Source organism: Macaca nemestrina, chromosome 2 (genome assembly GCF_043159975.1).
Source record: "Macaca nemestrina isolate mMacNem1 chromosome 2, mMacNem.hap1, whole genome shotgun sequence".
NCBI classification, from domain to species: Eukaryota; Metazoa; Chordata; class Mammalia; order Primates; family Cercopithecidae; genus Macaca; species Macaca nemestrina.
The window spans coordinates 85,108,768-85,124,056 of NC_092126.1; the positions used below are offsets into that span (position 1 = coordinate 85,108,768).

The window sequence follows — 15,289 nt, forward strand, 5'->3', positions numbered from 1 at the left end:
AACCATGGAAAAATAGAAAAAAGAAAACATTTCAACCCACCAGAGGAACACTGTTAATACTTTAGTGTGCTATATCTTTTCAACTTCTCTGCTCTGGGAACATGCATTTTTTTTTTAAAGATGGGACAAGATATGTTTTCCTTTACTAAATTGGGTAAACATTTTACCCACGTTATTACAATTCTTTTATGGTATCATTTTTAATGTTTACAATATCATTTTAATGTTTGCATGGGTAAAATGAGGACACAAGACCCTAACTAGAATCATTCGGGGCCAAATTTTAGACCTACCATTTCCTAACTATGTGACAAAACTTCTCCTGTCTCAATGACTCCCAGCCCCCAACTCCACACACCCACAGGCATAACAATACAACCTCTTCCTAGGTGTGTTGGGAAGATTCTATGAGAAAATGAATTGAAAGCATTAAGCACAATGTCATGTAAATGTTAACGATTATCATTACTGTAATTTATCTAACAAATTCCCCAGTCTCAGACATTTGGGCTTTTCACGTTTTCACAATTACAAATAAGGTGCAAGGAACACAATTATAGATGGTGCTTCTCCATAATCATGTCTCAATATAAAATTACTGTACCAAAGAGTAAAGTTTGTAAAAAGTTTATACACACTGTCAAGCTATTCTTCAGGTGGTGTGTATTGATTTATAACTAATTTGATGGCCCCTTAAGGAAGTTGGTTATGAAATCAGGAACCGATGATGAACTATTAGTCCAGAGGCAGGGGGCAACCAGCTTTTGTAGATGACCCCAGAATGTGAGACCTGCTGAGAGAGCCTGCTGCCTGCTCTTCCTTTAAAAAAGGGGATGGGCCCTGGCTGGCATTGAATTAAGGGAGAGGTGGATAGCAGGTGCCAAAAGATATTGGAAAAGGCCTCAGTGGATCTATAAAAACCAATCCCATGATTTGCTTACTTGGATTGCTTTAATGTATTACTAATTATTGACAAGTATTTCTTAGACATTTTAATTTAGGTGCTATTTTTAAATTGTAACTAACTCAAAACAGCATACATGTATAATTTTGTGTTATGTGGAATACGTTGAATTTTCGTACTGTGACTATCCTTTATTCCAAGATTATGTCCTTTACATATTTTTTTCTTAGGTTATGTTCTTTTAAGTTGAAATGATGGTGATACTTGGTGGTAGGGGGTTTCAAAGTCCCCTAATTGGCCAATAAAATTGTCTGCTTCCACTTTTAGCCTTAACTTTTATTAACCCCTGGAATCCATGTGTCTGGAAGCTAATGACCAGATGACACATAATCCAGTCTTTAAACTTTAATTTGTCCAACATTCAGTGAGTAGCTACTGAGTCCAAGGTGAACAGACATCCTTTCCCTGACCCAAAGAGCTCATGCATGGTCTTTGGATCAAATAGTGCAACACCAGGAAGGGCGTATTGGCTCTGAAGTGACAGGCTGGAAGGGTCAGAGAGGTATGAGAGCATGGGATCACAGTCCACCACAGGGTCCGTTACTCTTCTTAATTCTTTTTTTTTTTTTTTTTTTTTTCTGAGAAAGAGTCTCGCTCTGTTGCCCGGGCTGGAGTGCAGTGGCGTGATCTCGGCTCACTGCAACTTCCGCCTCCTGGGTTCAAGTGTTTCTCCTGCCTCAGCCTCCCATGTAGCTGGGACTACAGGAGCACACCACCATGCCTGGCTAATTTTTTGTACTTTTAGTAGAGATGGGGTTTCACCATGTTAGCCAGGATGGTCTCAATCTCCTGACCTCGTGATCCGCCCACCTCGGCCTGCCACTCTTCTTAATTCTTACAGGAATTGTTTAACTCACTATTAAATATTGGAGCCTTTGGGGAAATAAAATTTACTACAACAAACACCTCCTCATAGGTGCAAAATACATATTTCAGGAATTAAAAGGACAAAATAGAACTAAATCTGAGACAAGAGTAGAGGTAAAATATTCCAGACACCAAGTTTTATAACTAAGTGGAAGTCAGCCATATGCTTTAAAAAATATTTATTAGGCAATTGTTTGGTTAAGAACACTCAAAGGAAGGAAAACCTATGTGTAGTTGCATATGACAGGTACGTGAAAGCTATAGTAAACTCTTCATTGACATTCAGAAAATCCCTAAAGAAAAAGAATTGCAAATCAAAACATCAGTGACATTTATGACATATTATAACAACACAAATCAACCAAGTATGAAATTCTATACAGACATGAAATACATCATATATCAGTGAAACAAGGGACAAGGCTGTTCGGATTATATATAGATAGATAGATAGATAGATAGATAGATAGATAGATAGATAGATAGATAGACAGATAGATAGATAGAACAAGTGTTTTCTTTCTCTTTTCTTTTTTTTTTTTTTTGAAACTGAGTCTTGCTCTGTTACCCAGGCTAGAGTGTAATGGCGTAATCTTGGCTCACTGCAACCTCTGCCTCTTGGGTTCAAGCGATTCTCCTGCCTCAGCCTCCTAAGTAGCTGGGATTACAGGCATCCACCACCATGCCTGGCTAATTTTTGTATTTTTTGGTAGAAACAAGTGTTTTCTATTATACTAAATCCATAGTGGTAAAAGTGAAAAAGATAAATTTTTTGTTGTTTGAGCAATGTTTTGGATTTAAGATGTTAAAGACACAGCAAATCTTTCAAACCATTCTTCTTGAAAGCTTTCTCTGTGGCTGGGGGAGAGAGGAATTCTGGGAAGAATAGTTGTACACATTTTGGTAGAACTTTCTGAACATTTACACGAGGCATGATTTTTGAGAGCTTTATTGGCTTGCCAGTTTTGAGGGTAGTTGGTAGTTCCTTGAGCAAAGGTATATCCTGTGTCATAGTATAAAGTATTAATTGGAATTCCAGCAAATATTCAGACAGTTGGGAGGGGAATAGACATGACAGCCTTTTTTGTTTAAGGATGACGATATTTCTGTCAACAAAAAGCTAGCCTCTAGCATCCTGCAAGTTGGAGTTCAAAAGAGAAAATACAAAAACAAGCCTCATCCAAACTTTCCTCCTCACCTGCTTCAAACTCAGATTCTTGTCAAGACTAATATGATTGAATTCATTTAATGTGAATAAATAAGTGATGTTAGCTTAAAACAGCATCTATCACTAGCACATTCTTTTCTGCTGATTTTGACCAGAAGTTCATTCTCTAGATAAGAAAATATTTATGTTGTGAATTCACTGAATTAACATTTGTCACTAACCACCCAGTTAAGTCACAATTGTATCTATTCTGGCTGGCGTTGCAATTTCAATTGCAAAAAAAAAAAAAAAAAAAAAAAAAAAAAAAAGGCTAATCATTAGCTAATGAACTATATTAGACATGGTTTATCTGTTACTGACATTATCTTTATCCTTTAATGACATTATTTACAAGAGAGTCAGTGTTTGTGAAAACAGAAAGCTCTCTTCTATTTACCCACTGTGACAAGAAATTTTGACATGCAAATATGTATGTCATGTTTTAAAGATATACGTACTACTTGTTAAAAGACAAGAGAGTGTTTCAGGCACCAAACTTGCAAAAAAATCTCACAGTTTTTTTTTAACAGCATAACTCAAGTATGTGAATAAATAAAAAATAGAAAAAAAAAGCTAAAACTGCCAATGTGGAACTAAAAGTTATAGAATGCTTGTAATGATATGAGATTCTTAATAAAAGTATTGGCATGAAAAAGTGGAAATTCAAGTCAAATCTTATCACAACAACCTGCACTGCAATAAAAAGTTTTCTATAAAATGATTTTCAAGGTGTGGCCAGGCACTAGAGGTGTTTCTAAATCTCATTACAGTGAAACTTCTAATTTTGAGTAACTCATGGCAATGGATATTTAAAGCAATCATTTAAAAGTTCTTACTTATACAACAGTTACTCCATGTAATGAAAATGATCCAACACTTGATTTTGTGCCACAGTGTAAGCTGTGGTGACAAACACCTCATTCTCGATAACCAGGAAAATTGAAACACAGAGTAAAAAAAGATCACTTTACTTTCCCTACATTAATGAAGAATATGTTGAGTGTAATTACTGCTAGCAGACACATTAACTGTGTCTACAAAATTGACCAGTTGTTGGAGGAACAACCCATCTTGAATTTATTTTGAGCCAAATGCACAGCAACACAATGGGATGAATAGCCAGCCCCTTGATCCAGTGTCAACCGGAGGTGTTTACTTCGCAATTTAAAGAAGTTATCAGTTGCCTGATGCAACAAAACACACAAGTGATTGCGAGCTCCTTAAGGATAAAATCCTTGGCTTATAAATTGTTAGAGTTTAGAACATATCAGGCACATACTAAATGCTTACGAAATGATGGACTTTTACAAACAATATTCCTCTTTTCCCTGAGTCTTAAATGATTTAAGGAGTATGATAAAATAAAGAAGTTACAAACAATAAAAAAGCAATGGTATAAGAGGACAAATTAAAGATCTCTTCCTCTAAACATATTCTCTGAGTTTCCAGATTAATGCCACTGAAGGACAGTGGTGGTCCCTACTACATTAACTACTCCCTGGAGGTGAATTAGGCCAAGACTAGACATAAACCCACAAGAGAGGAGGCTAAGCAATGAATTAAGGGTTGGGATTGTTTTCCTCCAAAGCAATCAACTTTGTATTGGAGGTCAAGGTTTTCTTGTTTGTTTCCTCTCAAGTAGGATGTATTTATAGACAAAAATTGTAAGGCTTCAGAAAGCTGAACTACCTTTTTTGGATTTACTGGGCCCTCTCCAGGACAATAATGCTCAATGCCCTAATTAGTATCCCATGAACTTAAATGAGTCAGTGTTTTTTGTTTTTGTTTTTTTAATATTGATGCACTCTTAGGAACTAACTACATAATCAGCTTGCTAGCATTCTGTAGTTAGACCACATTGGTGGTGCAGTTTTAGTGTCAGAATGAATCTCGGAAATATTTTTCTAGAGAAATAATTCTAATTATGATTGTGTTTGGGTGTTTCTATACTAAATAATCAATCAATTATTTCATCATGATTATCTTTCTTTTTGTTGAAGGAAAAAACAGTCATGGCAGGAATTTCCCTAAATGGTTCCATCCATTCCATAGTTGTGAACCAATAACTTCATGAAGGAACTGTTTATATGACTAAGTATTGCACAGGATTATGAAAAAGTTATTACTCTTTGCATACTAAAGATATTAACCCAAATCTTTAGAATGTAAAGAGTTGACTGTATAGGAAGCAATGTCAATATAAATGAAAATTATATACTTATAACAAAATGTACAATATTTAGTTGAAGATGTCTATTCATTCATAATTACAATTAAGAGAGGATCTGGAAGTCCAGGTAATCATATCTATCAGGTAAGCAATGGGATATAAGCAGTAAAACTATTTTGGAGACAGGACACAGCATAGGCATTTTAAAATAAATGGTTATAAGATTTTTGAAAGTTTTCAATATCAATAAGCAGTAGCATTTAGGGGATTCTTGGTTTTTCACATGAGCCTGCCTTCATCACTTGAATAATTTCTGTATTCATTAACTTTCTTATAAACTTGCCAGAGTACGTTACAAATTATTCCCTTATTCACAAATTGAAGCCTTATGATTGACTTAAAAATTGTTGTTAAGCCATATAAGGCAGTTTGTGATTACCCATAATTGTTTCATAAAGTTTCATTTCCTGAATATTAACACATGCAACTCAACTTAATTTAAAAATATATGTTACACATTTCATATCCATTCTCTTCTGAGCATACAGAACAGGACATTTAGTGTGATTTTTAGTATCCATCACTCTAAAATTCTGCTATGCGAACACCACTATAAAAACATTTTAGGGAAAGAGTATTTATTTTTAAACATTTTATATAAGGTGAATGATAATTTTGTATATACTCTAGAGCTGTGCTGTTCTAAGTGGTAACCTCAAGCTACTGGAAACTTGAAATGTGACTAGTGCAACTGAAGAACTGAATTTTTAACTATAACTAATTTTAAGTTTAAAGGGTTACAGTTGTTTCAGTTATTGGAAAACTTTTAAGTGTGTTTAGACAACTTAGGTTGTTGAATCTACTTTTTATCTGTAAATTTTATGAAATCTAAATACATCAAATATTACCAATGAAAACTTAGTGTCCAAATTGAGGGATTCTGTAAGTGTAAAAAGCATGTCAGATTTCAAAGACTTAGTGTGAAAAAAAGCATGTAAATTTCTTTTTAATAATTTTTGCATTGATCGCTTATGTGCCTCATGTTATATTTCTCTTGGACAGCACTGCTCTAGAGCTTTATGAAAATTGCTAGTTTTTAAAAGTTACATTTTAAAATTTGTATTATGTAATGTCATTCTTTAGACCAAATAATTTTGATGATTATGAAAAAGCAAAGCAAATTTGTATATACCCTCCAAGAAGTGCCCTAATTGCTCACTCTGCTCTACCTCCTTTCTCTGAATTGCAAAGCCCTCACCAGCACCCACAGCAGAATGCAAAATCATAGGCAGTGAATATGCAGAAATCGTGTATGAGAGCACTGATAAGTGTGCAATCAAATCAAACTGCTCGCACCCTACAAATGATGTCTTTTTTTCCCTCCGAAATGTTTCCGGATCTATGTGTTCCTAATTCCAAAATTAACCTTCAGCTTCCTCCCAAGTTCTGCTGTGCTATGTCTTCTTGTTTAGAATAATAAGCGGTGACTGTACTCAGCAATGTGCTAGGTCATGTATTAATACTAGATTCTGTCCAGGCCCGAGAACTTTCGTCCTTCAGAGTGGAGAGCTTTCTCTGGGAGAAGGGTTCGAATCCCAGAAGTCTGAACACTGCCACCCGGTACTTCTTGGACATGATGTTGTACAGAATGGGGTTGATGGCAGCGCTGAGGTAGAAGAGGACAAAGGACACGAGGTTGCAGTACTGGCTGATCTGAGCAATCTCCAAGGAGCCAGGCTCAAAGGATTTGGAAAATAAATATCGTCCTACATGGAAGGGCAGCCAGCAGAGGATGAAGGCAAACACCACTACAGCTAAAAGGACAATGGGAGAGAGATAGTCAGCTCAAGAAATGTCATAGCAAATCACATTCTATTTTTAAGACTTTGTTTTTGTTTCATGGTCTATGACCACTGACTTCCGAGAAACATTGTGTTCTGCTCTTCCTCGTTCCAACATTTTAACAAAGATTCAGTCTGTCTGGACCAAAAGTTCAACAATTTTTACTGAGCTTCCCAGTCTTTCCTATTTAACAACTATCTGAGTGATTTTGTAGTGAGTTGACATATTGACTCAACTGACTAGACCATTTCTTCACAATAGTCCAGCAGTTTTTATGTGTTAGACACAACACACACATTTATGAGGTAAAGTGGATGTACTTAACCATAGCTGTGTATCCGAGTCTCCTGGCACTTTTTAAAGCAATGCAGATTCCTTGAATGTAGTATAGATTCAGTCAATTTAAATCTCTAAGAGGGAGATCAGGGCATATGCTTTATCTTTTCTTTTCTTTTTTTTTTTAAGTTTCACAGAGGATTGAATATACAGTCAGGATTAAGAATCACTGAGATGAATGATTCTATGTCACCTACAATAGATATAAATAAGACATAAGTAAACCAACTCATATAAATTATCATCCATCCAAGTCTTCATTTTGCCCATGTAAGATAATTTTTAAAGATGTCTAAATGTTTAGATTGTTTTAAAGTCAGAAATCAGGGAAAAATAATAAATAACTTTTTAGTCCTTGTAACACTTCAGTGATCTCTCAAATTGTCAAGGAAGAAGAAAGTTAACATTGGTGTTGAGACACCAATGAAGAAATTAATGGCTTGAAAATAAAACTGGAGGAAATTTTTAAACTTACCCTTAAAACTAAGTTGTATAGTAGCAACCTAACTGCCACAATAACGATGTGAATCTCATAGGTGAGAGCTTAGGATCCCTTGGAGGACACTAGCAGGTTTATAACCTATGAGTCATATCACGAGAATCACTGGTCCAGAAAATAAAATCTTTGACATTCCTTTAATAAACTCTATCACTGTAATATGTAGGATCCAGGAATTGTAAAATTGGAAATATGAAATCATCCTGGAATGACTTCTAAGAAGCCTTAAAATATGCCAATAAGTATGAAGTCTTGACTATAATATCTAAATAAGAAAATATACAGACCTTGGTTTTGAAAATGCAAGTAGAGTTAATATTTTGCTGGGATGTAAACACATTTATTATTACTTCCCTTGTACCAAACACATATACTTAAAGAAGCTGAATTTGTGCAATAAACATTCAGCACATCCAGTTATGACATTGTACCCAGATGTTCCGGAAGGGCCATTTGGGGAGGCAGTGAATTCTGTTGGTTTCCACAAAGTCTCCTTTCCTCCTGTTGGAGCTTTGTTTATTCTAGTTTATCCTTACCTTATCCTAGTGACACCTTATCCTATGATTACCTGAAGAGGCAGGTTATCATAAAAACAAATGAAACTTCACTGATTTGTTGCTGACTTCCTTATAAGGCTGTATAAACAGCAGCAGGGTAAACAGAATTGATGCAATTATCTGAAAAAATGCAGGGCAGAAAACAAATCACAATATTGAAAGAAAAATGAATCATCTTTAAGAGGGTTATCCAAATTGATCATGTCTTTGGTTGAATTTACCACTGAACACTTTCTAGATCCAAGCCCTGCTTTTCCTAATGTAACTTAGATATTCACAAATTCTATTTGAGGCAGGAAGTCAGTCCTCACTTTTAAGGCTTAAAGACCACAATAGACTTTTATAAGATAGCTCGATTTTAAAGTGGAGTTTCTGGCTGATATAAAATTTATTTTAGGGAAATACAAATGTGGGACATTTTTCTGTGAAAGAGAGAAAGGAGAGACAGGAAGAAAGAGACAAAAAGAGATAGAGACGGTAAGAAAGACACTGACAAAGTAAAGGGGGGAGGAGAGAGAGACAGAGACAGAGAGAGAGGTTGAGAGGCCAAAAACATCACTCAGGAAAGCAAGAGGAGAGAATAATTGAGAGACATGCAGAGAGAAAGAGGCCCAGAGAAACCGAAGAAAGAGGTAGAGACTCAGCGGGAAAAGGAGATGGAGACTCAGAGAGAAGGGAGCAGGCACAGGGAGAGGAGAGGATCCGCGAGAGAAAGCCTGAACGCGCGCTGAGACCCACCCAGCATTTTCATGGTTTGCTTGTGGTTCTGGTCCCTGAGCGAGGCGCCCACGACAGCATCGCCGCGCCTCCTCCGCCACAGCTTCCTGCCGATGAGACTGTAGAGGACTGTGAGGCAGAAGACAGGAAGGAAGAAGAAGATGCTGGACACCCACACCATGACCGTGAGCAGTCCAGAGCGTACCGCGAACTCGGTGGGGCGGCACTCGTTGGTGTCCCAAGGGTCGGTGCCATTCTCGTGCTCCACCCCGACTAGCACGAAGATGGGCCCGGCGCTGCAGAAGGCCACGGCCCAGATGACGAAGATGATCAGCTTCACCCGCCCCTTGGTGACCACCACCTTCGCCCGCAGCGGGAAGCAGATGGCGAAGTAGCGCTCGACGCTCAGCGCTGTGATGGTGAGCACCGTGGCGTAGGTGCAGCTCTCGCTGACGAATTGGAAGAGTTTGCAGAGCAGGTCGCCGAAGTTCCAGGGCCGGTACTGCCAGAGGCGAACGAGGTCCAGGGGCATGCAGAGGAAGATGAGCAGGTCGGAGAAGGCCATGCTGGACAGGTAGAGGTTGGTGGTGGTGCGCAACTCGCGGAAGCGCGACACCACCAGCATGGTGAGCAGGTTGCCAGAGATGCCCACTACGAAGAGCGCCACGCAGGTGGCTGTGACGCCCGCCAGCAGCGGCGCGGGGAAGAGCCGCAGCAGCTCGTCGCCCAGCGAGTCGTTGCCGGGGGAAGCATCCCACTCCAGGTCGGCCAGCGTGAGGTTGAACCCCGGCTCTTCGCTGGCCGTCGCGTTCCACATGTTGCCGGCTCAGCCGAACAGGCTCTAGGACGTGACTGCGCTGGGAGGCTGGACCCAGCTGGCTCCCGAGGAGGTCCGCTTAGGCGCGGGAGGGTGTGAGGGAGGAGCGGGTGCAGAAGCGTAGGGAGGATGCTTGGAGAAGAAAGAGAGGGAGGCGAGAGGCAGAAGCCGAGGGAGAAGGTGAGATGGGGACAGGGAAGAGGGAGAGAGACTGGTGGTCAGTGGGTGAGACAGTGACCCACTGCTTTCTCTGGCACCTCCCCTTTCCCCCACCAACTCCCCCAAAGTTTCTCTCTCCCAACACATCCTCCCGTCGGCGCCCACACGCATACCTGTCATCACCCCTGCCTTGCATTTACGTTCTCGCTCCAGTTGCGTCTCGCACTTCCCAAAGCGTCCCAGCGAATGGGGACCGGAGGGACCAGGCGCCGCGAAGCGGGAGCGTGAAGAGCTCTCTCCGGAGCCCTGGGTGATGCTGGACTAGTGTGCTCCGGAAGGACAGGTCACACCCAGGGGTGGGGGTGAGGACATGGTGGCGGTGGGGAGGACACCAGGACACCAGCAGCTAGGACCTGATTTCTTCCTCCACAAGGCTGCAGCTGGCTATGGCACTGGTGGGAAGAAAAAGCGAGCTTGCCCAACTCGACTTGGGAAGGGGGACAGAGAGAGAAAAGGACCTTGTGTTTGTGTTCATACCGGTGAGCACCAAAAAAGAGTCTCACGTAGTGCTAGGACCCGGGTTCTGCAATGTGACTACTTGTCCAAGGTCACACAGCAAGCTGGAGACTCGGGGACCAGTGTTGGATCTCCCACCTGGTTGGGACTTCTGAGCGCATCGGGGCAAGATACGTGAATAAACCCTGTCCTGAATCCCAGTCCTTTGTATCACTTGGTGGTGATAGAGAGTCTGCTGTAGGGGATATGACTTTTGCTTGATGCAAACCTGGTGGTGGGGTGCCGAGGGTGGTCGGGGAGGGAACAGGAGAAAGGAAAAAGGCAGGGTTGGAAGTGTATGGAGCCCGCAAGTGAAGAAGAGGCTATGAGGCTGGCGCGTCGAGAGTGTGCAGGAAACATTTTTTGAGGCATAATTGAGAAAGATCAGCCATTTAGTAGCCGTATTCTCTTGGGCAAGGTCTTCAACCTCCTGAGCGTTACTTCTTTTTCTTCGCATTGCAGTGATTTGTGCGGACCACTGGGGGTGAATATCAAGTGTCAGGGACCACCGGAGGCACTCAACAAATAGAAGACGCGTTGCTGTTGAGAAGTAGAAGCTGTGCAGGTGGTAATAGGTCAAAGGCCACCCCTACACTAGCGAGGTGACCCTCTGGACCCGGTCTGTGCGTCTGCTGCTCAGAGCCAGAAATCGGCACCCGAAGACAGGAGACTGTCGGTTGCCAGCGAATTCACAAATCCGACCGGCCCCTCCCAGCCCACCGACCTCGGGACAGCCCCAGGAACATGTTCAGCACCGTGGCCAGCGCCACGTCCATCCTATGGCAAAGCGCCGCTGGAGGAACGGCTTTGCTGTTTTTTCAACTCGCGCTTCTAACGCTTCAGTCCTACCCCACGGAGGAGCAGTGCACACTCCCACGAAGCACAGGCCGGCGTTAGCCTCTACCTTGACCATACACATCGGCGCTCACCCGATGAGATCCCACGTACTGTATATGAGAGAGTTTCCCCCTCAGTTGAATGCGTTTGTACGTGCCTTTCAGTTTGCACCTCTACTACCTAAATTGTTAATACTTAAAAGTCCACAAAGACCTAGAACTGAATGGGTGCACAAGTGCGTGAACGACTCCATACAGTAAGATATTACATGAGAGAAGTTTGATACAAGAAATTTAACATAGTGGCTTGGTTGCGTCTGGTGTGTTAGACATTGGACCAAATTGAGTTTTGTTTTGTTTTGTTTTGTTTTGTTTTGAAACGGGCTCTCCCTCTGTCGCCCAGGCTGGAGTGCAGTGGCGCCATCTCTGCTCACTGTAACCTCCGCCTCCCAGTGTTGGATCTCTCACCTGGTTTGGACTTCTGAGGGCCGAAGTCCGGGTTCAAGCAACTCTTCTGCCTCAGTCTGCCGAGTAGCTGGGACTACAGGCGTGTGCCACCATGCCTGGCTAATTTTTTTGTATTTTTAGTACAGATGGGTCTTCACCATACTGGCTAGGCTGGTCTCGAACTCCTGACCTCGTGATCAGCCTGCCTCGGTCTCCCAAAGTGCTGGGATTGCAGCCGTGAGCCACTGTGCCCAGCCCTAAATTGAGTTTTTAGAACGTTAATTTCAGACAACTATTTTTAAAAATATTACAACTAAGTCAAACTACCAATTACTAACACGTTTTTATTTAATCAATAACTTTGATTTTATTACTCCCTGCCCTATATTACCAGTAGGTTGATGTATGTGGAAAGAAAGGGAGAGAAAATAGACTAAGATAAATCAGAATACTATGGGAAGTTATTGTCTAAGATTGAGAATCAGGAAAATATTGTGGGATATATTTCTGGTCTGCTCAGTGCCAAAGCTATGGTTGATAGGTGAAAAAACCGGAAAAAAAAAAAAAACTCACCAAAACTATTGTGATAATTTTTTTTTTCATGTTAGCTAAAATAGCCAGCCATTTAATGGCACTCAACCAGTTTCTAAAATATAGACAAATCTATATTGCATGACCAAGAGGAAACAGAGGGTGCTCTTGAAATTGATCTATTTATTCACAACATGTAAACTATTATGTAATACTGTATATAAAACTATCTCTAGTATGTGGTAGGTACTAGGAACAACAAAATAAAACCCAGACAGATCCTATATTTATAAACTTATAGTCTAGAGAGAAAAATACAGTTAAATAAATAATGCTAATACAATATTGATAAGTGCATTTACAGAGGCATGTACAATGAGCCCTGTTGGAATACAGAGAATGAATGAACCACATGGAGGCTTTAGGGAAGGCTTCTCAGCCGAAGCAGCATCTGAGCTGGATCTTGAAAATGTTCAGTTCCGTCAGAAAAAGGAAAATTTGCTCAACCGTTCAGACAACGGACACAAAAGCATTTTGGAGTGACACTCAACAAGTCTTGTTCTATGAATGGTGTAAAGAGTATTATTATTGACTTGTGGATTTTTATATAGTCAGTGCATACGGATCAGTTACGGCGATTTTTTTCTTTTAGACATTCAAATTGTCCCATCTTTGGCCAATGAGATCCTCTTCAAGTTGGCTTCAGGGTCCTTTTGATATGACTCACTTAGATTTTTAGAGCTTCCATGCTGTGTTTTGTGGCACAATGAGATGCCTCCAGCTCACGTAAATTCTCCACACTAGACCTAGGAGCAACCATTATTTCAAGAATCCCTGGTATCTGCAGTGGGAAACAGCGTTTAGAGACCACCATTTGGGCAGTGGGATTGATTTTTGTGCCTGGAGCATTATGCACTAGGTTCTGTAGACAGAGGTAGGATATATATACACAGATTATATGTATATTCTATACATATAAATAAAGTTACATAGTTTCCATTATGAAGATGTACCTTAGTTTCATTTAACCAATGTTTATTGATAAATATTTGTGTGTTTTTAATAATCTTTTATTGCTATAATATATATTGCTATATATTCTATATATATTGTGTATATATAGGCTATACACTATATATGTATACGTATGCATATATAGATGTGTGTGTACAATCATTATCATCTCACAATATCTAGATATCTATAAATCATGAGATTATAATTACGATAATGTAGATAAATTGGACAGACCCTGAGCAGATGAACCAAACTAACATCACCACTGTGATACCTTGGGAAGAACACAATGTCACTTATATGTATTCCAGCTAGAAATGAAGAACCTCAATATAATCACAAGGAAATATCAGACAAACTCAAAATGAGAAATCATTTATTTAAAAAATTATTCCAAAAATTTCAATGTTATTTAAGACAAAGGAAGACTGAGAAAATGTTTCACAATAAATGACACCAAAGAGACATAACAACTAAATATAATTTCTGATTTTAATTTCTGATCAATGTTTGGTTTATTGGAGTTGACAGTCATATGGAAGAGGATATTCTTATTCTTAGAGATGCACACTCAACAGTGATTTATGCAGCTTACTCTCAATTGTTTCAGAGAAATATGATGTGTGAGTGTATGTGTAGATAAATAGAGCAAATGATAGAGCAAATGGGGCAAAATGTTAGTAACAGGTAAATCTTAGGAAATGGTAAAATTTTTTTTGTACTATAATTGCACATTTTCTATAAGTTTAAAATTATTTTCAAATAAAAGTTCAAAACTCATACATTTGTATAGACATTTCTGATTCAATTTCCGATTATTAACTTCTTCAAGTTTATATTTATGCTGAACATCTTGGTTTCTAACAACGTAAACATAATTATCTTATACATGAAATGATTTCAGACTTATAACATCAGCATTACCACTAATAATAAAATTGACAAATGAAGTTTGAGATTTTTTTGCAGTTCTCTTTTGTCCTTACAGTATATCCCACTAAGTTTGTACAACTGCTGTGTTTTAAAATTACTTGAGACAACGTTTTTCTATGTGTGGTTATTTACCAATTTGATACATGGTTCATTTGTTTCAATTACTTTCAATTTTTTAAAATTTTCTATTTATTTTTAAGTTTTAGTTTTTAATATATAAAACATTTACATGATCTGACAATTAAAATGTTAAAACAAAGTATGGTTCTAAATTTAAAACTTTAAACCAAAGTATACTCAGGAAAATGTTATTTTCTTTTCCTATTTTTCAATAGATAATATTTAAAATTTTTAGCTTCTAATTTATGTCTTGTGTGTATTTCTTTTTGTAAGTGTGTGTGTGTGTCCTACTACAAGGTAGTATACTATACATTCACACTAGATTGTCTTCTGTGTTGCCTTTTCAATTTAACATTATATCCTGAGATTCTCTCATAGCAATTTTTTTATGTTTTTTTTTTTAATCCACCTAGGGAAAGTTACATAGTTTCCATTATGAAGATGTACCTTGGTTTCATATAACCAATGTTTATTGAGGAATATTTGTGTTTTTAATAATCTTTTCTTGCTATAAATGATAATGTATATATCATTTTATATGCATATAGCTATATTACAAAATAATATAAAATAATTTAATAAAAGAAGAAATGATACATGGCGGTATACAAATCATTGAATGGCACAATACAGCATGGATAGACAGTGTATAGTGCCTGAGTGTCAAGTCTGGGCTGTGAAAACATATAGAGAAATTTGGTATAAGGTAACAGAT

The 15,289-nt window shown here is 38.9% G+C and overlaps 1 protein-coding gene across 1 annotated transcript; it reads right to left on the reverse strand.

The window, feature by feature from the left end:
* Positions 1 to 2,357: 2,357 nt before the first annotated feature.
* On the reverse strand, positions 2,358 to 10,158 carry LOC105465651 (growth hormone secretagogue receptor). Its single transcript, XM_011714202.3, has 2 exons — positions 9,181 to 10,158; positions 2,358 to 7,022 (listed from the first exon to the last, which is right to left on the reverse strand). Exons 1-2 carry the CDS (start codon positions 9,974 to 9,976, stop codon positions 6,718 to 6,720), a joined length of 1,101 nt encoding a protein of 366 aa, XP_011712504.1. The 5' UTR covers positions 9,977 to 10,158; the 3' UTR covers positions 2,358 to 6,717.
* Between the last annotated feature and the right edge of the window lie 5,131 nt (positions 10,159 to 15,289).

Coding starts and splice junctions, on each gene's coding strand:
- LOC105465651 (XM_011714202.3), bottom strand. CDS start 9,976: ATGTGGAACGCGACGGCCAGCGAAGAGCCGGGGTTCAACCTCACGCTG. Junction 7,023..9,180: donor GCAAACCATGAAAATGCTGG/GTGGGTCTCAGC, acceptor TTGTCCTTTTAG/CTGTAGTGGTGTTTGCCTTC.